The 24,637-nt window shown below is 49.1% G+C and overlaps 2 protein-coding genes across 2 annotated transcripts; both read right to left on the bottom strand.

Annotated features, from left to right (window-relative positions):
• Nucleotides 1–714: 714 nt before the first annotated feature.
• Nucleotides 715–14,378, bottom strand: TMEM268 (transmembrane protein 268). The gene is given in 12 exon segments (XM_075112316.1): nt 715–1,052; nt 1,857–2,042; nt 2,935–3,015; nt 4,675–4,785; nt 5,862–6,011; nt 7,252–7,359; nt 7,918–8,027; nt 9,891–10,020; nt 10,023–10,132; nt 10,135–10,223; nt 12,579–13,623; nt 14,143–14,378. Coding segments are annotated over 11 exon segments (1,422 nt in total). The 5' UTR covers nt 12,746–13,623; nt 14,143–14,378; the 3' UTR covers nt 715–872.
• Nucleotides 14,379–20,897: 6,519 nt separating this feature from the next.
• Nucleotides 20,898–24,419, bottom strand: ATP6V1G1 (ATPase H+ transporting V1 subunit G1). Its single transcript, XM_075112317.1, has 3 exons — nt 24,262–24,419; nt 23,060–23,160; nt 20,898–21,671 (listed from the first exon to the last, which is right to left on the bottom strand). Exons 1-3 carry the CDS (start codon nt 24,341–24,343, stop codon nt 21,498–21,500), a joined length of 357 nt encoding a protein of 118 aa, XP_074968418.1. The 5' UTR covers nt 24,344–24,419; the 3' UTR covers nt 20,898–21,497.
• Between the last annotated feature and the right edge of the window lie 218 nt (nt 24,420–24,637).

Here is a 24,637-nt window from a genome sequence, read left to right as displayed (position 1 = left end):
CATTCATGGGCACCACCTGAGCACACAACCTCTTGTAGGTTTACAGCGCTTCATTTCCCATTCCCTCATGGACTCCACGCAAAGGCAGAGGTCTCCTGCTTACCACTGCTCCTCTTACATGCTGTGTGCAAACCCAGTGGGGGGAAAGGAAAACCAAAAGAAATCAGCCTGTCCCAAAATGCAGCTGAAAGGAGAGTCTAAGAAAAGCTGTGCTCCAGGATACCCTGGAGGATACACAGTGCATGGTGCCTTCTTTAAGGCTTCATCCCATGAATCATCAAGACACCCATCACCCTCCTCCCAGGAGAGGCAGCAGAAGTGGCAGGTACCGAGCACCACCCCAAGCTGGTTCTTAACTGGACAGTTTGCTAAGTCATCAGCGGAGACATTGCCCGTATCTGTCAGGGCAAAGCTCACGCTCGCTGACAGCTATGTGACACAAACATAATCCAGAGAAAAGATCACATTTACAACACTGGTATGCACTGATTTTTCCCCATCTTCCTTCTACTAAAAAAACCCCACATACTTCATTTTGAAGGTGTGGGGCTGGCACCTGCAGGTATTCCCTGCAGCTTTCCGAGACCCCCAGGTAAGACCACCAGGAAATTTCCCAATGGAGCTCCAGGCTGTGCCTGCATTTTTTCTGACTCCTCAGAGTACCTCCTTCACACCAGGCCAGTGGGCAGGCAGAGGGTCTCAAAGATAAGCAGCTTTCTGGTATCTTGCATGTTTTATTAGATTCATATCTCCATTCATTCATCCAGATAAGTCCAGGATGAGTGACTACAGCCCTCTCCTCTGCCCCATGGCGTCGTCACACTGTTGTGTATGGAAAGCTTTTATTTCAATGTTTTCCCGGCCCCCTCTGGTCACCTGCCTGTGAACCAGCTCTGGTGTGTGTTGAGCACAGTGGTCTCGATAAACTGGCAGAGACAGGGCACGCTGCTGTGCTCCAGGTGCCCCCCTGCCACGGCCTGAGGGAGCCGGCCAGTGACCAGGAGCCGGACATAGCATCCACTGAATATCACCAGGAGCTGCTGGGCCATCACCTGCAACGAGCACGAGAGGTGTCAGAGTAGAGCATCTCCCTGCAGGAAGAGTGGATGATACACTAAATACCATTTTCTCCCTCACTCAAGGACTGGCCTCATCTGAAAGAAGCAGGACAGGAGCCAATGGCATATGTAAGTGTCCCAGATCCCCTTCTGGTCAGCAGTGCTAGCACACTGTCCCCACGGGGGAGTGACATGAAATGACCACTGGCCAGTGGGTGGCCGGGGAGCCAGGCTGCTTGGGGACCTGCCTGCTCTGTCACTGCCTCCCGGCACTTTTTTTTCCCTGTAGACAGCCAGAGTGCTTCAATCAGCAGGGATGTCACCTGCACCAAATTCATTTAGTAACAGCGAGCAGAAAAACAGAAATAAATCAAAACCATCCATTTTGAAGCTTCTTGCTGAGCGGGAATGAGGACGCATTTGTTGCTCAGCACGGCACAAGTCTCTGAAGGCACGCTCCACAGAGGACACAAAGGCTGAGCATGGCCGTGCCTCATCCCCAGCCCAGACACAAGTGCTGGGTCCCTGCACAGACCCTCCGGAGAGGCTGGCTTCCAAACGGGGACCCGCAGCCACCAGCAAGGAAAAGCCTAATCCATTAATTCCTCAACGATTAAGCATTAACTGCTCAGCAGTTCCAGGGCTCGAGAAGGTATATGTGGACCCCCAGGCTTCCAGGTGCTCCTACTGGTGAAAAAGGAGGTGACCCCAGCAGCTGCTGGGATGAGTTTTGGAGTCGAGCCACCTGGTGAGGTGATTCGGTACCTCTGTCCATCAGGGAGGGATATTTCTTATTACCTCTGGCGGGCCCTCGGGCACGAGGCAGAGCAGCTCGTTGCATGTCACAGGCTCTTTATTTAGGTTCACCCGGCTGGATAAAAGAGGGGACTCTTCATGCAAAGCCTCCTCCTCCGTCCCTGGGTCGGGCTGAAACGCCACCTCCATAACCACACAGAGCTGGTCCAGGCTCTGCCGCAAGCCCGACTGGAAGAGAAAGAGGTTTTGGGGATGTCCAAAGGCAGGCAGGAGTGCTGTCCCGAGGACAGCCTTTAAAGGGCACAATTTCCTCCTGCAGGTTTTTCATTCCTGTGAATTATCATCCCAAGACTAAAAACCAGCATCAGCCAAAAGCTGTGCCCAGCACCTGCAGCTGAGTGTCTTCATCCCACAGCCCCACTGCCATCACTGCCTCTCATCACGATGGTGACAGCCTGGCGTGGAGAATCCTGTCTTTAAAAACTATATGAATTGTATCAGCCAATATGTGAATGGGTGTGTTACTGCCCATCCCCCAGTCTGCATCTGTCGGTCCATCCAGGGAGAGGAGCAGCCTTGAGATTGTCAGAGGGTTGCACCCCTTCACCTCTCCTCCTGTGGCCATGGCCAGAAAGGGCAATTTGCTGCAGGAGAGTGCCGTGTTTGTATATTATATACTCATATAGGGGAAAACATTTTCTGGAGGCCAAGAGGACAACATTTTTTATACAGTTAACCCAGTACAGCGTTTATTTATTCCTCAGGCTATCCCATTTTTTTCAGGAGGACAGCTCAAGGTGTCAGCTATTTCAAGTTGTGACACATGCTTTCAAAATTTGCCCTTGATTCTTGATTACTTTCCTTTATTAAAGTTGTGTGGTTAATTATCCAGACACACACATACCACAGGGCCTAAACAAGTTCCTACTGAACTGGGCACCGACTGATGCGGTTTATCCGCCTCCCATTCTGTCCAGCTCCCAGTTCACAGCAGGGGATGCCCAGGAGGACACTCAAACACTCAATTCTCCTTGCCCACCTCCATCGCACCAAAGCTGGGGGGTAGGGATGGACCTGTACGTGTCACTGTGGGACTCGGGCTGCCTCTGCCATCACTCACCTCTCGCGTCCTCTGCAGGTCCATGATGTGGGATGACAAGGACTGGAGGCAGCGCTCCGGGCTGAAGTGCACAAACCACAGCTGGGACGGGCAGGGTTAAGGAAGGGGTCTTTCCATGCTTCCCCCTCTGCAGCCCTCTGCCTCCGTGCGGATCGTGGTACGGACTTTGCGGGAAGCGGAGCAAAGGCAGGTGGTGCCCACGGGATGCTCAGGAGACAGGAACCAAATAACACATCGCAGGGATAATTTTAAGGCAAGAGGGTCTGGGCTAAGGCAAAACCTCAAGGTGAAGGGGGAAAGAAAAGGGGTAGCAGGGAAGGGGGACATTGCCCCAGAGTGTAGCCCATCTTCCTTGGGGGCACAAATTGGGATAACCCAGGGCCATTGCCCATCACTCACCTCAGCGGCCTTACATCTAAATAAATTGGTAGGTCACCTTGACTTATCTTCCCTAAACTCCTTCCTGCTTTCTTTCCTTTGTTTCTAGGGATTCATTCCATTCATTTTTTAGAAAGTTTACTGTACTTGGTGCTTGTCTTCAGGACAGAGGCACTGTTTGTGAAGAGTCTTCCAAGAGCAACGTGATGGGGATGTGAGTCCTGCCAGCTTTGAGAGCAGCAGCCCCCCAGAAGGCAGCCAAAGGTCTGCCCTTGTATATTTACTCAAGCTGCCATTGTCAAGGGGATTCAGCAACAGTGTAAAAGCTAGAGGGTTAAAACAGATCTGACATTGGAGGAGACAGAAATCATAAATCCTTGGGTTGTTTCCTGCTCTTAGGCAGTTCTTGGGCACGTAGGTTGAGGTGGAGGCTCCTTGGATTAGTCCTCACTTACTGCGGTGCAAAACTATACTGGTCTGAACAAACATGTAATTCAGCTTCTTAAGTGTTTCCTTCTCATCCTGCATGACTTCACCCCTGCCAGCCCTCCTGCGGTACTCCCCACAACCTTCTCTGACCCTGTGTTTCAGCCTTGGTTCCCTCTCCATTTCTATTTCATACCTCTCAGTATATATGGGGCAGGTGTGAGGTCCACCAGCAAATCTGGGAGACCATCTCTCTCACCTTCCTTTAACACTTTCTTCCTGTCTTGAAACTCTCTTTTTTCCCCTAAATCTTTGTCTAGTCCAGAAAAGTTATCTCTAAAAAGCAGCAAATGAGCCTCCCCCTACCCAGTTTCTTCAACCTGCTTTTTTAAAAGGCCATGAAGGTCAGAAGTACTTGGCAGCTACAGACCTGGCTCCCAGGCATGCACCCCATGAAATCAAGTTCTCTAACATGCCCGAAGGAGGGAGCCCAGGGCTACAAATCACCCGGAGAGCAGAGGCGCTTGGCTTAGTTTGTCTCTGCAAGGCAGAACATGAGCTCCCAGGGACGGGGACTTTGGTTTTCTCTGTGTTGTTGGGGGGATTTTGCCATAGCACATTGCTGTCACTCTGCTTACAGTATGAATCATCACTGTCATGTAAGTATAATACACTTCCAGGAATAATTGCCTGCCCAAAGGACTAATCCCACTTCAATCTTTTAGACTTATCATTTCCAATTGCCTTTGGGCATTTCCCAGTCCACACTCATAGGAGAAGGAAAAATATCCAATCCCTCATGCCATCCAACAGGAGAAAAAACAAATCCTAGAGATCCCACCCACTGGAAATCCTCATGGATCATAACACCAATAAATACCTCCACATCATTAGCTCCCCAGGAGGGGTACAAATGATTCCCTACAGAAAGGATACTTGTAGGATGTTGTGTGGCCCGTCCAGGGCATCTGTAATCCCCAGTATTAAACTGTGTTTAATAAAGATTTCATTGACAGCTGCCAGCCTCACATCTGTATTCATATTTATCTATTAAAGAATGCAGGTAAAATTAACACATTCTACAACAAAAGTCGGGCCAGCCTACAGCTACCAACTGGATAATCCCAAATTCTGAGTCTCTGAAAGGAAAGCAGTGGCAAGAGCAGTCTGCGGTCAGGCAGGACTGTCGTCAGCCACCAGTACTGGCCTAGCCACCGCTAGCGGATGTCTGCGCAGCCAGAAATCTCATTAAGGGTTATTTCTCTTATGGAAAAGATGTCTGAAGTAGAATTGACTTCCCGTATCGTGTTCCCTCTTCCTTCCCCAGCAGTCCCTGGGTGAAGGACTCCTTTCCTGAGCCTCTGTGCACCTGCACGTTTGCCAGGTTTCCCTTTGGAAGAGTCATTGCATAGCTGTCATTAGAGGCTTGCTCCAAAATCCGTTAAAATCAGTGCAAAGCCTCCTCTCGATTTTGAATCACGCTTTTCCAATATTATTCTTCAGATCACTCCTTAGAAATTTCCATGGCCCTGTGATTCCTGCAAACAAAAGTTGACAACAACCAAGCAGTGGATGCTGCAGGTTGGCTGCCTTTCATGCTAACCCTATCTCCCTGTTTCCTTCTACCGCCCAATCTACCTCGGTTTTGTAATTTTATTGCAACGTCTACAAGTTAGGAGCTCCCATCTTGTTCTGGACCTGCTGCAAGTCCAGAGCACCACAGCAACACAAGAAAACAATGCCATTAACGGCTGCACTCAGCCAAGACTGCAAGGACCGTGGGCAGAAGCCGGCTCTGCCGGCGAGCCCCTGTGCCTTCCCACCAGCCGTGGGAGTGCGAACCACGCTCTGCAAGAGTTGCTTTGTCTCCAGCGACAGCAGGCGCTTTGAGCCAGCCTGCCGGGCTCCACCGCCTACATTTCAGGCATTACGACACGTAACTTGGCTGTAAAACATCCCTTGCCTGAACCTGATCTCTGAGCCTGCTGTAAAAGTGTTCCTTCCTCCCCAGATGATTGTATTCTTCATATGAATCTGGGAGGTGATCTGGGTCCCAGCGCTTTGGTGGGAGGGAGTCCTGCTCCCCGCGCGCTGCGTGCCTGCCCACAGCAGCCTCCTCTTACCTTCCTCTGGCGGCGGTCGATAACCAGTATCACAACTACAGTGACGGCTACGGCAGCCAGGGTCACCAGCACGCTGGCCTCCCAGTAGCGTCTGAAGGAACAGAGCTGGACTGTGGAGTAAATGTTTGTCCAGAGAGACATGTAGAAAACCTATAAAAACCCAGAGAGACTGATGATGCTCACAAAACTATGAAAGTGAGAAAAGTCAAGGGAAGAAGAAAACTACTGGTCCCTTCTCCCCGGGTAACATCTTACCATAAATTAATCACACAAGATTTTCAGAGGGTGAGAAAGGACAGAAGTTCTTTCCAGTACTAAATAGGGGAAAGAAAGGACTAGAAGGACTGAGTGAGCCCTAGTTTATTATAAAAAATTACCGGTCATCAAAGACAGAGAGTGAATTATTAATGATGATTCATACCTAGGAAGGATTTCAACCGAGTTCTTCCATTTAGATAAGAAATGCACTCACTGAGGCATATTGATAATACTTCTGATAGTCCCTGTATTTAGAAAGCTCCTATGTCAGAGCACTCAAGGTGGTGCAGAGACTACTCAATTACAATAACGCTCAAATGGTGGACGCTGACACTGGGCTCAAGGACTATGTTAAGGACTGACAAACTTGGCCTTTGCATAAAGACAGGCAAAACTGAATTCGTTTGGTCTTTACTTCAGATAGCATGCATTTGGGCAGGAGATTGCCTAGAAGCTAATACGACGTGTACAGCACAGCGCGTCACAGCATCATCTTGCAATAATATAACTCATTTACACTAAACAGGCACCAAAATCCTCAAAACACTGAGCACCAGTTCCTACAATATTAGCAAAAGGAGGACAAGTGTATAATGGCTATCCAAAAAAATAAATGCAACTAAAATGAAGGAGTCAGATTTTATCACACCCTCAGCACGTTGCAAAGTATCAGCCTTACAGTAGATGCTAATGGTTGGGGTCCCTGGAGAAGCTTCTGTCACCAGAAGAAGACAACCAAGACTAGACAATCACCTCAGTAACTGAAGTTGACTGCTCCGTTGGTCTAAATTAGCGTCAGGAGCAGAATATCTACAGATTTTTAGAATCAAGTTTAAAAAAAGGTCTGACGTAGGTACTACTACCTCAGCATATCCTGGTTATCCAACCACAGACAGCCTGCTTTGGTGAGACTACCAGCAAGGGGGCTGGAGAAGGTGCCTTGCCCTCCATCTACAGAAATTCTATGAATGGGGGTTTCCAAAGGAGCCCACTAGGATGCATGAAAACCAGTATCTCCTCCCCACCGAAACCTCTCTTCCTTGCTGGGCACAAGAACCCCAGGTGTAGGTCCTGACGCAACTCAGCGAGTGCATGTCTATGGCAAGCCTGCGAGAGACGCCACTGTCCTTACCACGGCGATGGCTAGCTGGAACGCCCTGGAGTTGTACAACATGTACCGTCTCACTTCAGGCTTCAGGACAGCATCCTGGATTAACCTACTCCACTGATCCGCTGCCACCTGCACAGGGAGCAAACAGAAAACTAGAGTCACCCTCCAGTTTCAAGCTCCTAGTCCCACCAGAACTAGCCTGGGCAGTCATCGTGGGGCCAGGCTGGCACTGCAACTGAAAGCTGTGTCCCAGAGCACCCTCCCACAGAGCACACTTCCAATCTCATCCATACAGCTGTCACACACCAAAAACTTGTGTTCTTGCTTCATTTGCAGTGAGTAATATCTCCCTGGAAAGTGTAGGGAAAGTCACAAGAGAAAACCACCTTTTTATGAGAAAGGACAAGACAGGTTGTCCCAGGGATGCTCCATTCCATCAGAATGACTTTCGAGCAATGCACTAGAACCGATGTTGAATGGGTTTCTTCAGAGAGGTTTAAGCCAAGATCACAAGCTGACTTGTGGTCCGTCATATGGGGAATAGACTGAAGTTGAACTGAATCAAACAACTCTCAAACAAAAAAAAAAAACCACGTATGTGATGTGGTTGCAAATGCAAATGATGCTAATCCAGCTAGCATTCACTCCTACAGGGTCCCCAGGGGAGATAGCGCATGAGGAGCTTACCTGAACCCCAAGGGACTTCAGTTTCTCTGCGCAAAGCTCCATGTCAAAGGAGGTAGCTGAGCAGTTGTTGGCCATGCTGAGCACCATGAGCACCTGGCCATTGAGGGGTTCTGCAAGAGCCCAAAGGAGTCATGAGCATGGCTCTGGCATTGGTTTTTCTCCCAGCAGCTAAGGACCCCATGGCAAAGGGTTGGCTGAGGAACGCAGAACACCCTGACATGTTTCAAACGGATCCAGAACCACCCCCCTTGGACATTTCTAAGAACATCACAAGGACCTTTGGAAGCAGTCTGATGTCCCCTGTAAGGAAACAACCTACAAAAAGGGAGGAAACCCCAAACACATTCCAGGAGTAAGCAGTCACAGATAACATGATGCTCTGATCTACAGCAAGATAATGTCTTGCCTCACTGAACCCTAACTGAAAGGACAATGGACTTAAGCTGCTCAGTGTTTCTAAGGCTACCTACCTCTTAGAGAGATCTCCCATTGCCTGCCCACCCCGCCCACCCCAAGAAAAAGTTTGAGCAATCAAATTAAAGTGCTTTCCAATAATCCCTTTATCTGGGATGTGGCAGGGCTGCCCTGGAGCATGAGCTCCACAGGTCCTCCAGCACCGAGGTCCCCTCTCCAGCAGTGCTCCTGGACAGCACAGCTCTGCTCAAGGCTCTCGGCTTCCCAGTTTCAGCAAGGGCTATGATCAGACATGTAATCTGGAGACCCAAGTTGCAGCCAGGAGCCTAGAAAGCATGAGGACAGCCTGTCCTAGATTTGAGGAACAGGCTGCTTGGAGCTGAGGCAGAGCAGCCTTGGAGTGGCACAGGAGACCTGTGCACTCCAGGCATCCCATCTGGCATTCATCTAGAGTTTACACAAGCTGAGCTATGTCAAGAGGAAGAGATCGGGTCTAAGGAAGTGGCTTGTTCAGCTGAGATCCTGTTTCACTGAACGTTTCACCCAGCTTCACTTCCCCTTTGCAGATCCAGGGTCAGCCAGGTGTCCCCTGGGGCTGCTCCTGCTGCCACTGCCACTTAGTGCTCTCCCAGACTGCTGCGCTGGCTGAAACACAGCGTGCACTCACCTCCCCCTTCTCTCCCGCTTATGTCCTCCATCCTCATCAACTCTTCACTGCTCAGGAACAGGAGATGCCAAGTGAAATGAGGCAATTACATTACAATAGGGCGTGACTGCATCGAGTCAAAAAGGGAAGAGCAGATGCATCTGAAACCTCCAGGATAACAAGGTCCTGTTTGTTCGCTGAGGTTTATCTCCTCCTGACACAGAGCAGTGGAGGCGGTGAGTATAAAGCAAGAATAAAAACGAATTGCCTCAGCCTTGGGCTCGGCCCTCCTATTCTCCATGGCTTTGGTCAAGTTGCTCGGCACAACATTGGGTGCCAAGCTGAGATACCCGCGATCTGCAGAGGGGCTCAGCTCCTTGAGCTCTGCTGGAGCCTGCAGGAGTGACACGAGCTGCTTCATCCCTGCAAAAACTGAGCACTAAGGAGATGCCATGAACTGAGCAAGCAAAAAGGGCGCCCTGCTGAATGGTGTGTGGAGGTCCCAGCGCACACAGCCATCCATGGCACTGCCTTCAGTCTCTGCGCAGCACCTCAGGCAGTTTCCAAAGTAGTGCTGCAGAGACGGAGCAAATTGTTACCAGGGTAGGCAGTCACTTGGAAAGCACAGGTCAAGGTTCCCAAATATTCCTTGACTTTTGAAGGCTAAGAGAAGAGGACTTCCAGGGTCCTGATTTTCAATCACTTGATGCCCATTCACTCTATGCATCAGGCTTTCCAAAACAAGTCAAAGTGTGTCCATCCCCTCCTCAAAATGCTGAAACATCCATAATCTTTAATCACTTTTGTAAATGAGATGCTGTTAAGAAGTGTCTTTGAAAAATCTGCCTTCTGTTATTTTAAGGGTGCTGTAGTCAGTACTGCCTCTCTCCTTATCATCAAGTTGCTCGCTTACCTTTCACCCACTGCAGGGATCCTTCCTTTAAATCACTCTTACAATACAGGATGGAGGAAAGTGACCCATTTTTCTCAATTCCACCAGCTTGGCTGTTATGGGTCATGCTGAAGGTGCCTCTCTTTGAGGGACTCTATGTCGTATTGTCAGAAACTCAGCGCTTTGTACATCCACCTTGTCTTTCACTGTTAAGAAACGCCAACTCAGCCCCAAGGCAGCAGGCAGCTGGCTGGCTCTCCTGCTGGGGACCAGATTGTGAAATCTTCATGCACACTCCCACTGGTGACTTCCTCGAGATCTTGCTTTCCATGAGCAAGGAGGCATTTTCTAGCCCTGAAAAGCAGAAAAGAAAAAACCCCGGACCTTGCAGAGAAAGCAAATAGAGGGTAACAGTGCAGACCACTTGGGTGTACTCTGCTCTTTGAACCCCGCTCCCTGTGGATGTTATCACCGGGTAGGTGTTAGCCAGCCATGAGCGCAGCACGTACAGGCTCGCCTTCTGCTCCAATGACTTGTTTTTTTTAATAGGTGGAAAAGTTATCCTTAAGTATTCCTTAAATTATCCTCCCAGCCTTAAGTATTCGTATTTTGTAAACAATTAATCAAAGAATAGGCAGGATTTCTCTTCGCAAAGGCAACAGGCTTTTTACTGTTGCTTTCAGCGGGCACTTTCAGGGGAAAGTGGAGCAGGTGTAAATGCCCTTCCCTGGAAGCAAGGCACCCCGCTCACTGACGTGGTGGATAATTCCCCACCATACAAAGGAAGCAGCGCAGGTAATGAAGAAAAATGCATCCACCGAAGGCAGAGGCAAGCAGAGCTCTCACCCAGCAGCAGCGAAGCCTTTGAGGGTCTCTGCTTTCCTTTCCCCTCTCCTCTCTGCCGCAGGCAGTGCCAGAAGTCGATGGGGCACGTCCCCGCAGCAAGCACCGTGCTCACGGTTTTCCAGGCAAATGCTGCTGACGTAGGTCTCTAACCTACTGCGCCAGGGCCTGTGGGTGGTTATTAAAGCAAATGCTTGGAAGACCCTGAAGTTTACTTTTCAATTATCTTCCGCTCACGTGGCTCAACTGCATCCGCGCTGGGTCTCCAAAACTTTCATTTACTTTTTAACCTCTGCTTGGCCTTACTGTTGCACGAGGAGCCTGTTGCTGTCTCTTGCTGTAAGAGTCCCTCGCAGAGCTCATCTGCTCTCCTTCCAAAGAGGATTGCTTTATTTTTGGCTGATGGTGTTGCTGCAATTACCCCCTTGCACAAAGCCAGGATAGTCACCAGTTGAAGGACTGTCAGAAAGGAAATTGAGGCAAGAGAAACAACACAAAAGGTTCTTCTGATTGCAGAAAAAATCCGCAGAGGGCTGGAAACTCACACTTAAAGGAATCAAGCTGTGGTACACATTGGACAAGAGGTGTGCAGTGTGTGTGTGTGTACACGGGATGGGCACAGCACCTGCTCTTCACCAGCGCAGGTGAGCAGCGCTTCTGCTGTACGTTGACTGCGGCTCCCCAGTGCTATTTCCTTGCTGAGCGGGGGCAGGCACGTGTTACGGAGCACGTCTCCCAGACCAGAAGGTGGGTTCAAACAGTGAATCTTCTCACTTCTTTCCCCTTTTGCATTCAATCCTTTCAGGTTAGTGTCAAGCAGAAAGGAAAGTGAAAAACAAGACAGAAAAGCCCGCACAGAACAGCAGCAAAGCAGATGGTGAAAAAACAGAGGAAATAAAAGGAAAACCTAATTACAGCCTACCACCCTGTCATTGCTGTTCTCATGTTAAGTTAGAGATGAATCAAGGCTCTCTGGCTTAGATGCTGAGCATTTTGAGTCCCTGGAGGACAGCCCCCAGGAGATGACAGCAAATGGATGGTGCAGCAGGGTCAGGGCAGCTCAGCCTTCCCCAGCCCGTTGGGGGCTGCAGGAGGGAAACAGCCTTCCCCAGATGGGACGAGACCGTCAGCAAAAGGAGCTTTGCTTTTACCTCTTTGTGCTGCACAGGCGCATTTGGCTCTGTTGACTTTTACTGCAGAACCACCGCCTGGTTTTGGAGATGGTTCTCCCAAATCCTCCTCTGCCTCCTCCTGTGCTAACAGGAGGGGCATCCTCTTATCTCCTGCACTCCCCAGGCTCTGTGTCTCTCTACATCTCTTCTTTATGTAATGCTAATGTCTCTCTGGTGACTTTGCCTCCTTCAGCCTTCCTTTTAGGACACCACTAAGCCCTAGCTAAACAGCAGAGAAACATTCTGCAAGTCCTTCTGCTTCATTTCCAGAGCAGCTGGCAGAGGCTTACCTGGTCCAGCTCACCTCCTGCTCCCAGGAACCCAGCTCAGCTCACTCCTCCTCCTCACGGTCCTTTATCTGCCATCATCCAACTCTCCACTGCCCAGGCGCCACACTGTCCCACCACTGAGCAGGGAGGTCCCACAGCCCAGCCTGTGCTCTCTTCCCTGCGTCTCCCAGGGACCACAGACTAAGCAGGCACAGCTCACCCAAGGCAAGAAGCCTGCACCCCCGCACACTCCCTCCCATTACCCCAAGCTGCAAGCACCAACTTGCAAAATCTCCCTCGTGCATGTGACTTTTCCTCTAGGCTGGTTTCAGAAATGTGGTTTTAACCCTCTAGAGTTCCTCAAAACCGCTTCCCACCAAAGGCACAGCCATGGGTGTAGATCCCACTGCAGGAGTTATCCTCACCTTTTGCATGGTGGAGGTCCAGAGCTGGAGCTGGACCCTAAGGCCCATGCAGGGCTGAAGAGTGGCACAGACAGAAGGCTGTCCTCCTCCTCCTCCTCTTCCTCCTCTTCCTTCTCCTCTTCAAACAGCCAGGCACGACTCATGAAGTACAAATCCCAAGGTTGCATCAGATTAGTTGCCGTGAATACATTAGTGAAAGCCAAGCATGATCAATAGGGTTGCAGAAATCAGAAGAGCTGAATGAAGATCTCAGGCTGAGAACAGGTCACTGTATATTCAGCAAAAGGTCATGGTAAAGCACAGAGAAACAGGGATAATGCACAGGGTGGGACCCGTAGCCCTCCTCAAAACAAGAGGCTGCACTGATATGGAGGGCAGGTGCAAGTTTCCTCTCCAGCTGCTGTACTCCGAAGAAAAGAAGTAGGATCATGGTCAGACAGACTGTCCAGAACAGCTTCATGTGCTGGGGAAGTCATTCGCTTTCATGGAAAGAGGTAACGCTGAGAGACACCACAGGAGAGGAGACTCATTTGCCTGGGAATCATGGTTTCACAGCTCACCCAAAGCTAGAAGATCCACGGGGACTAGGAACAGGGTGAATCAAGTATCTTAGTGACTGTTGGTCTTAGTGAACCATTTATTAAAAAAAAAAAGATAAAGAAAAGAAAAGCTTCATTGCAGTGCCTGTACAATTGCTGGAGAAAATGCTGTTCTCTTGGAGAGATGGATTTCTGCAACCACGCTTGTTCCAGGCATTGCTGAGCAATGTGTTCATTACATCACATGGCTGCATAGGGAACAGAACTGACTTCAAAACCACTTACCCACGTGGGATCTTGTGACACTGGAAACTGGCAACTCATGAAGTAACATCATCCAGGTATTAATTAAAATCAGATAAATCTTCTTGCTGCTGTCGCTAGCTCAAGGCCCAGCTCAAATCCCCACCCAAGATAGGGCCATGCAGAGATTTAGGTTCTTTTGCAAACACTCCTCGTCAAAAGTTTTGGTTTCATTTCCACCTCTTCTCGCCCACTCAAGGATCCTACAGAGGGAGAATATGACAACCAAAGTGCTTAGAAAGAGCACTGTCAGCTCACTGCAAAAAATGCCCAAGGCAAAAACTCTGTGGGGGCAATAAACCTGAAAGCAAAACTCATAATTACTTGCAGCATGTACACCGTGCGCCTCTTGTTTAGCAAGATGTGCGTGTGTGGGCTGATCTTGGCGTCAACACATCCCATCAGCACAAGCAGAAAAATCCTGCTTATCTGGCAGGGGTGTTGGGGGGGAAAAAAGGAGAAAAAAAAAAAAAAAAAAAAAAAGGTAATTCCAAGGTTAAAACAATCCCAGTTTTGCTGCTCTGAAGCAGCAAAAAACGCCACACGCTATTACATTTTTAGAAACTTTCAGACTAACAGGCTTTCCCTCTGAAGGTTTTCAAAGCACCTGTTTCATGCCTATCTAAGAAACCGAGAAGGAAGCTCCAGAGCATCTTAAACGAACCTAAACAGAAGGCAAGGTTTTTCAGTTATTTTTCTGAGATTGTTTCCCACCCAACCACCTTCCTGAACTTGCAGATCTGGGCCAAAGGAGAGGATGGAACCGCAGGTCAGGTTGTGTGGAGTGAAGGTCTCCTAGGCCGACTCTTCCTGACTTCAGCAGGCATGAAGCCACACCCTCAGAAACCTTTGGGAGGTGTTTGTTTTCTGTTCATCTTAATCGGTGCATAATTTTGATGCTTTTGTTAGGCAGGAGAGATCCTACTGAGTATCTTCTCAATCCAAGCAGGTATTCTGCAGCCACGGGTCTCACAGAATAGTCTATAAAATATTAAATGATTCAATATATTTTAATAAACAACACATTTTAGATTCTAGCTAGACAATAAGCTGCAATTGTATTTGCACGTATGCTTTATATCTGGGTTTCTGATGTGTCTCTAACGTTCCCATCCTACCTACTAACGGCTCTACCAAAACTTGAGCATTAGAAATTAAAGCCAGCACAGAGGATGGTAATTAACAGCAAATACAAAGTCACTCAGTAAGCTAGAAAGACATTTGGAGACAGGCAAATAGGGAACTATTTGACTGTAAAACAGAAAGAGGACGCTGGCAGGATCCCAATGCAGATTGGAGGTGCTTCTGTTTCATGGAGCCCAGCTGACACCCTCTGAAACTGGCCCCATTTAAAAATGAAGGTCTTCCAAAAATTGAAATGAGAATGAATGAAACACAAGTGAATGAAAATGCAGACTTCTCTCTTCCAGGAGGGATCGTGTTCACTGTACGTTCAGCTTGTGCTGGCTGGCCGGGGATTTGGGGATTTGCTTTATACAAATCAGAGAAGGCAGGTTGAGGTCTGTCTTGAGCTTCAGTCGCTGGCATCCATGAAGAAGCAAGTCCTGACTTAACACAAACCCACAGCAAGGCTATTTGCAAAGTCTCCCTATCTTCGCTTGCTCTTTGCCTATTTTCTGCTTCCCGGTCTTAACTCTCTGATAATTAAGCCATGACCCCCCACCGCAGCCTTCTCACGAAGGGACACTTTCACCCTACTGTCAAATGAGACTCACCCTTCCTTCCAACACGACGAAACCAGCTGCCGGGGCCAACGGGTCTCAGGGGACAAAACCCAGGCGCGCAGCCCCAGGACACGGGGACAGCAGGACTCCAGCGGTGGCGATGCCGGAGCCCCCGCACCCATCGGACCCGCAGTGCCTCAACCTTCCTGGTAGAAAGCAGTTAAAACCTAAATCTTTCCCATTTCAGATGAAGCTGATTACTTCTTCTAGGCTCAGTGAATCTGGCGAAAAATCAAACATCTGTCCACTTTCAAATGACATTTAATTTATTTCAAGACTTCTCCACTATCACGGAGCCTCCAGACTAAAAAACCCCTTTCCTCGCCGCCACCATCGCTCTGAGCCACGTTTGCCGAACCTCCCCGGGCCCCGCAGTGCTCTATTCAAAGAGCAGTTTATTTTCATCTCATTCAAAGCTCAGCATCCAAAGAGGACATGGAGCCCTCACTGCATTCGTGAGCGTAACATCCCTCCCTCTTTCTCACCTCCATCTTACACAGGGCACTGGTATCAATGTGCTGTACGGCGGTGGCTTCATTTCAAAACCAAAACATTTGCCGAGTCTGGGGGAGTTCACCCTCATTTTCGCAATTTCTGCAGTGCTGTATGGTTGGTTATTGATTACTTGGGTTTTGTGTATTTGATTTCACCTCTTTTAGTTCAGCGTTACTCTTCTCTTCTGGGAGTCTCATGCTATTAGTTTCAGATCATTTCTCCCATTTATCAAAATAATTTTGAATTGTAATTCAGTTCTCTGTACTCTTTGCATCTCTTCCCAGCTTGGTGCCCTGGACATATATTATAACTGTACTCCCTGTTCCAGCTGCATTAATGAATATATTGCAAGGAACCTGATCGCACACACACAAAAAAATCTGCATTTGAAGTTATTTCCCAGACTGGCAGCTACCACCAATACCTCCTGTCCTCCAGGACAACCTCACCCTCTAGCATGGTCTCAACACCATCTCTTAGATCACTCTTGACTACTTCAAGTCCCATTACTTTAACTACCAAGGCGTTCCCTCATTAGTCTGCTTTCTCCTATTCTGACTTTAAAGACCATATTTCCTCTATATATTTATTACATGATTTGATACACTTTTTCCCAATATTTGAAAGGCTGATGACGCATCCGTGTTATTCCTGCTTTATCGGCAGCGGTCTGCCTGCAATTGCAGTTTCTCCCTGCATAACTCTTGTTTGCGGCTGTGCACGCTGCCACGGTGAGCGGCAGCCAACGCAGGCAGATCTCATTTTCTTTTGATGAAACTGCATTGTCAGTGGATAACCCTTCCTTTTTATTTTTCCCCCTCTAGTGAGCCTTAATTAGGAGAACAAAGTTGTTAAAACCCTTGTCTTGCCCTTCCCTTTTTGCTGCAGACAAAGTCTTGGCGGACTCCGAGTTGGGTTTGTTAAACAGCTCAGCAAAGCTGACAGATTGACATTCATTAAACATAAAAACTTTATTTCACAATATCCCTAAATTACGTTTCAAAAGAAAACCGACACTTGCTTAAGGCATAAAGTGTGGCTCTTCGGGGTTTTTCCCTACTTCTGCCTTTTTCCTATGAAGACTTAAAGTATTATTCTTTTTATTATTGTAATGTAAAAACCTCTTTCTTGCATCTCAAATTAAAAGAGGGAAAGCTCGCTATGTGCCTTGGATAATGATTCAGCTATTGATCCAGCAGATGCTTTATTAGATTATTTTGAGACAGCCGAATGTAATTTAATACCTATTTATTTTTTATTCCTATGCCAGCCCAAGATACAATCTTTTCTGCATGAAATTAGTACTTTCTCCTTTCAACCTCGAAGAAAGATTACACAATGCTCCTTTCTTGGATTAGCTCGGGGAACTTTTCCAACAAAACATTGATCTTGAGGGTCCTTGATAGTCTTTTCATACTTTGAAGCCAAAACCTCAGCTGGGATCAGTGGGTTCTAGGCTTTTCTTTCTTACTATGCATTAATGTAAGAACTACTGATGTCAGGTAGAAGGGGAAGAGACTCCAGGTGAGGAAAATAGAGACAAAAAGGAAAAATGAGGAGTTCCACACAGGCAGAGAGAAGGAAAAGGAACGCCATTCCTTTTACATAGTTACCTGTGACCTACAGGACTGCACGATGGCACACCAGACAGCAAGAGAGCGCACGAGTATTTAGGTCAAAATTCAGGTGTGCTTTTATAAGACTGAGCCCAGCTACTCTACGTGCAGCTATTGCTGGGACACACCATCGTGCTGTTCACATCTCCCACGAGCTGCCTCGGCAGCCAGGAACCGCGAGCTTTTCTGTAGTTACTTATTGCCAGGTCGCCCCGCCTGCGGTGGGGTCAGGTGGGGAAAAGCGCGGTAGCCCAAAGCCGTGGATGGGAGGGAGGGAGGGGAGAGGGACTGCCAGCAGCTTGGTGGGCTTGCGTCTAACATATTTAAATATGTTAAAGCCCCAGCTTTAATAAAGATCATCAGGAATTGTGTAGGGACCTCACAAGAGCAGAAGAATGAGGAACGATTTGTACAAGGCACGTTGCCATGACCATCTAGCAGAGCAGAACAAGGAACGGCTCATCGATCAGCAGTAGCCACAGCAGTGGGAAAATTTAGGGTCCACTCTTGTGGTTCTGAAACTGTCCGAATCAAGTTGCCGGGGGAGTTTGTGATAAGGCACTGGCAGTCAAAACTGCTCCCCTTAATGAAAGCTTCCTCAAACTCCTGGACTCCAGATACGGGGTTGGGGGTGATTTCCCTCCTTTATTTCTCCCTTTGGACCTTGGAAAAGGAGGAAGGGAAAACAGCAGGGGGGATCTTTAGAGGGGAAAATCACTTTCTCTGCAACAAACAAAAAGTTAAATATCACTCATAATGGTCCTATAACTAAATGCTGGTTGTTCTCATGTCACTGGAAGCCCCATGAACCTAAGACTGAAAGCAGCACACTCTCCTGCCAGTCCACACTGTCTGAATGAACCTTCCAGCAGCAGCACCGCCTTGCCCTTTGCCTGGTTTCTGCAGCCCCTTACGGGAACACCGAGGCTGTGAACGCCTGGGGAGGGACCCCCCTGCCACCACTGCACACACCGCATTTCATCCCTCCTGTCCATTACCAGACCTTTCTCTCGTGGTTTTTTTGATTTAACTGCAACAAACACACAGGGGATCAAACCCATGCTGGCTCTGAACCGACCAAAACCACCAAGCATCATGAGACAGAGCAGAGCAGGCGGACCCGAGTGGGACTGGGGGCTTTGATTTCCCTTCTGCCTCCCCTCCCGGAGGTGTGCTGAGCTCTGACTGTGCTGTAACTCCTTGCTTAAACAGGCAGCAGCGAGAAGGAGATGCTGACCTTCACACCGAACATCGCAAGCTAAGCAGGGAGCAAGCTCCCTCAGCACAGACGTGCCTTAAAAATTGAACTCTGGCTTCAAGCAGCACAAAAACGCATGTCCTAATTGTACCTCGTACTGCACGTTATGAGTGTCATCTGGACGGCTTGTTCTGGTGTTAATAAGCCATTTGTCCATCTGGTGCTGGTACAGCTGACAGACATTCTCAATAGTATTTTAAAAGTGAAAATTTTTAACTCTATAAATACATAGATAATGTCTGAAAAGAAATTCCACAAAAAAATCAACTCCAAACCACTGTTGATGAACATGGATGTGCCTGGAGCCAAACGGGACTCTCTAAATCCTCACATGCCTGCACTGATCCCAGGGAAGTGCTTATTTGCAAGCAGTTTTAACTGGGAGGAATCAACAAGATTCATCTTGTTTTGTTTGCGCAACAAGTGCTGACCACTTCTTACCTCCCCACAGTACCAGGGCTCTGTCCTGGCAGCCAGCTGGTATTTCAAGGGATGAGAGCTCAAATTAAGGTGATCAGACAGCAGTGCCCAAAGCAGCTTCTGGCTCTTTCTGTGGTACAAGAGCAAGCTATGGCTCATACACGTGGGGCCGCATCGGCGAGGGATGTTGCAGACAGATCGGCAGCCGGGAGAATTTGGAGACAGTTTTGTACTAGCAGCTGGGGGAGGTTTTACTCCTACAAATCAAACTCGCTGCAGAAAGTCCAGAAAAATCAGATTTCAGAGGCCAGGAGTCATGAGTCCAACTCCGTACCTCTGTCAGTAGAAAACTGTTCCCTGCAGAGCATTTTTCTGGCGCAGCCTGGCTTAGGCACGAAGACGGCGGTAGGTTTCCCTTTCCCAGGGCACCACAGTGTAAAATGACAGACTCTCAATTTAAAACAAAATATCTACACTGCAGCCGAAGCCAGCCTTCCTGGAGAGCAGTAATTGGAAACACTCGGTTCTGTGCAAAGTTATAGTGTCTGGTGATTCTAAGCAGTTATGTTTCAGGGACGTATTACAGAAAACTGATATTCTTGCAACACAATGTCCTAAAGGGAGAACCTTCACACCACCCTTCGCCAAGAGGAAGTAATCAGGGAAGGGTTCTTCCTTTTGTCCTGCCTCTTACTGTTCTAGAGAGCAAGGATAGAAAATCCTCATTAACAAAGGGAAACTTATGAAACAACAGGAGAAAGTGGGGCACACACGATGTATTTTCTGGACAGAGCAGTAGTCTTTTACTGATAAACAAACAGGATGAAATTGCTAGTTACAGCCTGGAGCTAGCAGGGCTTCTATTAGCAGTATCATGCTGGAGTCTGAGCACCTGTTCTCAACAGGAGAAAATGTTCCCTCTCCGAAGGACAGACTAGAATTAGCATGGCTGCAAGCTTTTATGAGAACAGAGCACCTCTCCAGTCATTAGACCAGACTTATTAAAACTGCTTTGAACCTGTACTCCTTGTACCGACCCGGCTTCTTCCCCAGCCTGGCACATTTGACTTTGCAGGGGGCTTTTGTTTCAATTTTAGAGCCCGTTTCATAGCTTGAATTCCTAGAGATCCTTTCAGAACTAGAATATAACACAATAAAATACTGCAACAGGAGACACCACAGCAGTCTGCTCTTGCACTGCCCTGTGTCACAGTCACAGTCAAACTCTGCAGGTCTGAGAGGCTTTTCAATGCCATGCCGAGTGCGTGTGGAAATGCAGAACGCTCTGAGGAACAGCATTGATACGGTTTCTTGCTTAGACCCCCAACTGCATGACTCTCAGGTCTGACCAGGCACGCACTCGTCAAGGTCTCTTTTCTACAAAAAGCCTTAAACTGAACTCAACAAAAAAGCAAAGCTACATTTAATATTCTGCTGGTGAGAGGGAGAGGAAGAAACTGCTGAACCATGAAGCCTCTTGATGTATTTGTATGTACTTTTAAGAACTAGAAAGCAATGCACGGACAATCCCAACACACTTCACACTGCTCCTGGGTACAGCAGGATACTCTATGACCTTGGCATAAACAAGCAGTGACCAGTACTTGACTAAAGGACGGACAATTATGGCAAAGCGCCTGGCTATCAGACTATTCCAGTGAACTGGCAACATTTTCTTTCCTCTAATGGTCACAAGAACATTTGTTCCTGAAGGTTTTCAGAATGATCTGGCAGGTAAAGCATCAGACTGGAGCCAAGAGGAAGAGCTCTGTAAATGGGTTTTTAACTTACCTGCTGCGACCTCCAGACATTTGCTGTGTCTCATACTCTTTCTTTTATCAATACTTGATATTCACTTTTCAGAGTCCAGACTCCCATGCAACAGAGTGACCTGTCAGCACTCTCAGAACAAGTTAGCAGGAACAAGACGACTGACTAGAAACTTTGGAGTTAAATAGGTGTTTTTACTTTCCGAGTGTGATAGCGCCAGACTTGCAACTCAAGCTAACAGCAGAATATACAGAGGACATTAAATACAGAGAAACTCAAGCACCTGAAAATTACCAGCCAACACCGTACAGCCAGAGAATTCTTCTTACAAGGTTTAACCCCTGCACAAAGGTTAACACCACACTGAAAAATGCATTTTGGTCAACAAGAATATAGTTACACAGGTCAACAATTACCGACACAGGCTGTGCATTTAAACCTGGCCAGCACCTCTCTCTCTACCTCTCAGAGGAAAACCTCTCACTGAATACCACCCAGATAAAAAGGGAGCATTAATGTGCCAACTTAAATATGTATTTAATAACTTAGCAGAAATTTGAGACAAGGCTGTTTAATGTTTGAATAAGCTCCAAATCCGTGTCAAGAGAGATACTAACAGAACTCCCACAAGATATTCATGACCTACAACTCACTGAAATAATTTAACACACGTAGAAGAAGAACAGTTAAGGTATGGCTAAAAGCTGTACATTCCACTTGAAGCTCAGACATTACTACCAGTATTTCCAGTACTCTCATTCCTTCTTTCACTACTACCCATTGATGCGGTAATTCACATGGATTTCAGGTTTGATGTCGCACACTAGCGACAACAGCTGGGAGAGGACGACCTCACGGTTCTTCTGGAAGTTCTGCTGGATCACGCTCATCTTTTCCTGGGTCTCTTTCTCAACTTCAGTGGTGCAGCTGCCATGAGATCCCAGTGCCTACAAATAGCAAAGGAAAGAGAAAGCTCACACACAAGTAGCATGACAAAGAAAACACTACGTCTAAGCTCTGGATTTTGTTATGCTGGACTCACTCACTGCATCTCAACCACTAATCTTTGCTGGGGAAGAACTGCACTAAAAAAAAATAGTACTGTTGGAGTCTCTGCTCGGATTTCCCACTAAACTTGCCCAAGTCTGCATTTCATCCACAGCCCATGCCTTTTATCCTCTCTTATTACCTATCAGTTTAGAGCACGGACTTCTAAAGAATGCCTGAAATAAAGGTCCCGCCGTACCAGCAGCAGGAACCGGGAACCCCATGGCACTACTGTACTAGATACCGTTAGTAAAGTAACACTCATTATTTAGTTTAAGCACAGTCTTCCCATCTTCCCATTGCTTCTACCCTTGGAGAATCCTTATAAAACTCTCTGCCTTCCTAACAGGACTGTGGGCCATGTGATACACACAGCAAGGAGTCTCTCACAGCTTAGTGTCCTTCTTGTCCCATAAGCAAGGGCAGAGAGAGCAAATTCCCATTGTAAGTGCAGGGGAAAGGCACGGAAAAAGTATGCTGAAGGAGACCAGCACTCTGGGACTCAAATTCAAAGAGCTTCTCTCTCTGGAGAAGGATAAATAAAACAGAACCAGCTGACAGGCAGCGAAGTCCACTTTATTAGCCTGGAATTGGCTGGTATCTTATGCCTAGTGAACCAAGCTAGCAGGTGATTGTGAAAAATTAATCTTGCCCTACTGACACAAAGGCTATTATGCAGGAGAACAGAGGAGGTGGCACTGTGCTAACCAGAAGACAGACAGAGGAGAGGGTCGCCAGGTCATTTTCTGAAGTTTTCAGAACCAACAGGACCATACAGGCAGTGGAAACATCCTGACTATGCTACAGCCCTCGGCTGGAGAAGGGCCCCTGTTCAGCACCTTTTGGGAACACCTCCTCTTGCTCAGACGGAAAGGGAAACATACCCCTTGGGACACAGCAAGCAATACTGCTAAGCAGAATGAAGCCTTACACCTGCTTCAGCAGGAGAGCAGCATCTATGAGGCGAGTGGTTTTACCACATTAGCATCATAAAAAACAGCTTGTCAGGTTTTGGGAGGCGCCACCCATAAGGGCACCAGCCAGTACATGAGCTTATTAAGCTAATTCACTGCCAGTCAATAGTTCTGGCTGTTGAGATGCAATACACCATGTTCTGATTCATTTCCACTGGTTTTTCCACGACACGTGGCTGTGCATCAGAGGAAAGCAGTTAGGTTAGTAGTCCTCTGCAACACGTTTCATCCCGAGGGCTGCTCTCAGGGCAAGTAACCCCAAACGCAAGGCTAAGGGGCTGGGTAGATAACAGTGAATGATCTAGAAAACAAACCGCTGCTTCCTTGGCCTTGAACTCCTTCTCCCTCTGCAGGCGGTACTGCTCAATCTCTGCCTGGGCCTCTTCTTTGGCCTGCTTCAGCCTCCGATTCTTTCCTGTTTCCAGAGAACATACCAAACGAGATAAAGAAGAGGAAGTATCGAGGGTGCATTTCCCCACACCTCTCCAGCTACCCGGTGCACAGCAATCACTGCAGCATTTGCTACAGCAGCGGCTCCTTCTCCAGGAGGCATCAGCAGGGCACCACACCCCCGCGCAGCCCTCCCGGCTTCGCCAGCCTCAGGAGCACGCAGCCGCCCCGTGTGCCACCAAGCCATCGCCGGGCAGCGAGAGGCGGAGGGGCTCTCTGAGCCAGTGCAGGCATTGGACAACCTTGGCCTCGCTCATGTGAGTGGGCAACATCCCGAGTGATCCCAAGGAAAGGGGCGGAAAGACCATGAAGCCTTAGGCTTGTCTCAGGCAAACTGTGAAACTGAGCGAAAAACCGGCTGCTGCATCAGCTTCCCCGCTTGGGCCTCCCAGCGCAGCCTCCCCTCCGAGGTCATCACCATTAGGGTGAGCTGCAACAACCCCTTCTCACAGAGCTGTCGGGGTGGAACAGCAACACAGGGCGGCTTCATTTAAAAATAAATGAAAAAATAAAATGCTCGAAGCAGGAAAAAATTGTAGAGGCGGGTATCTTTGTAAGCAGAATTTCTCTCGCTTAACAGGAAAAGCTAATTCGGCTCCCTCGGCTCTACAAGATGTCAAACCACCAATATGGAAATACGCTGTTTTCATCAGGAAGAAATCAATAAAACAATTAAACGCCGGGAAGAGGCCGATACGCGCCGGCCTCCCCGCCTGAGGGCCCCGCTGCCGGAAGGAGGGGCTCATGGCGGCCCGCCCCGGGAGCGGGCCCCCGAGCCCCGCCGAGCCCCGCGCGGGCCCCCCGGCTCCCGGAGCGGGGCTCCCGCCGCCGCCAGGGTGGGCCCGAGGCGGCTCCGGCCCCTTCGCACAGCGGGGCAGCTCCCGGCGGGGCGGGCCACGGCCAGGGCCGCGCTCCCCACCGCCCCGGGCGGCCCCGGCCCGGCCCCACCGGCGGCTCCCGCGGCGGCCGGGCCTGAGGCGGCCGGGCCGGGCCGGGCCGGGCCGGGCCGCGCCGCGCCGCGCCGCGCCGGGCCGCGCCGCGCCGGGCCGCGCCGGGCCGTACTCACGCTTGCGGGCCTCGGCCACCTTCTCGGCGGCGCGTTTCTCCGCCTGCAGCAGCTGCTGGATGCCCTGAGACTGGCTCGCCATGGCGGCGCCTGCCCTGCCCGGCCCCGCTCCGCGCCGGCGTCACTGCGTCAGGCCAGGCCCCGCCCCCGCCCCGCCCCCAGGCCCCGCCCCGGTCCCGCCCCCTCCGCTCCCGGCCCCGCCCCCTCGCGGGATTTTCCCGGCGGGTCCCGGCGGCGGCACCGGGCTGCCCTCGCCCCGGTTCCCCAGGGCTTTCTTTGTGTCCCCCCCCCGGCCAGTAAACAGGTTGAAAACCCTGAAGGAAGCCTCCCTTAACGCCCGTCAGAAAGGCAACGTGTGGAATTTGTATTTATTTTT

Source organism: Phalacrocorax aristotelis, chromosome 17 (genome assembly GCF_949628215.1).
Source record: "Phalacrocorax aristotelis chromosome 17, bGulAri2.1, whole genome shotgun sequence".
Taxonomy (NCBI): domain Eukaryota; kingdom Metazoa; phylum Chordata; class Aves; order Suliformes; family Phalacrocoracidae; genus Phalacrocorax; species Phalacrocorax aristotelis.
Note: the sequence above shows the minus strand (reverse complement) of the source record. Positions and strands in the feature narration are given on the sequence as shown.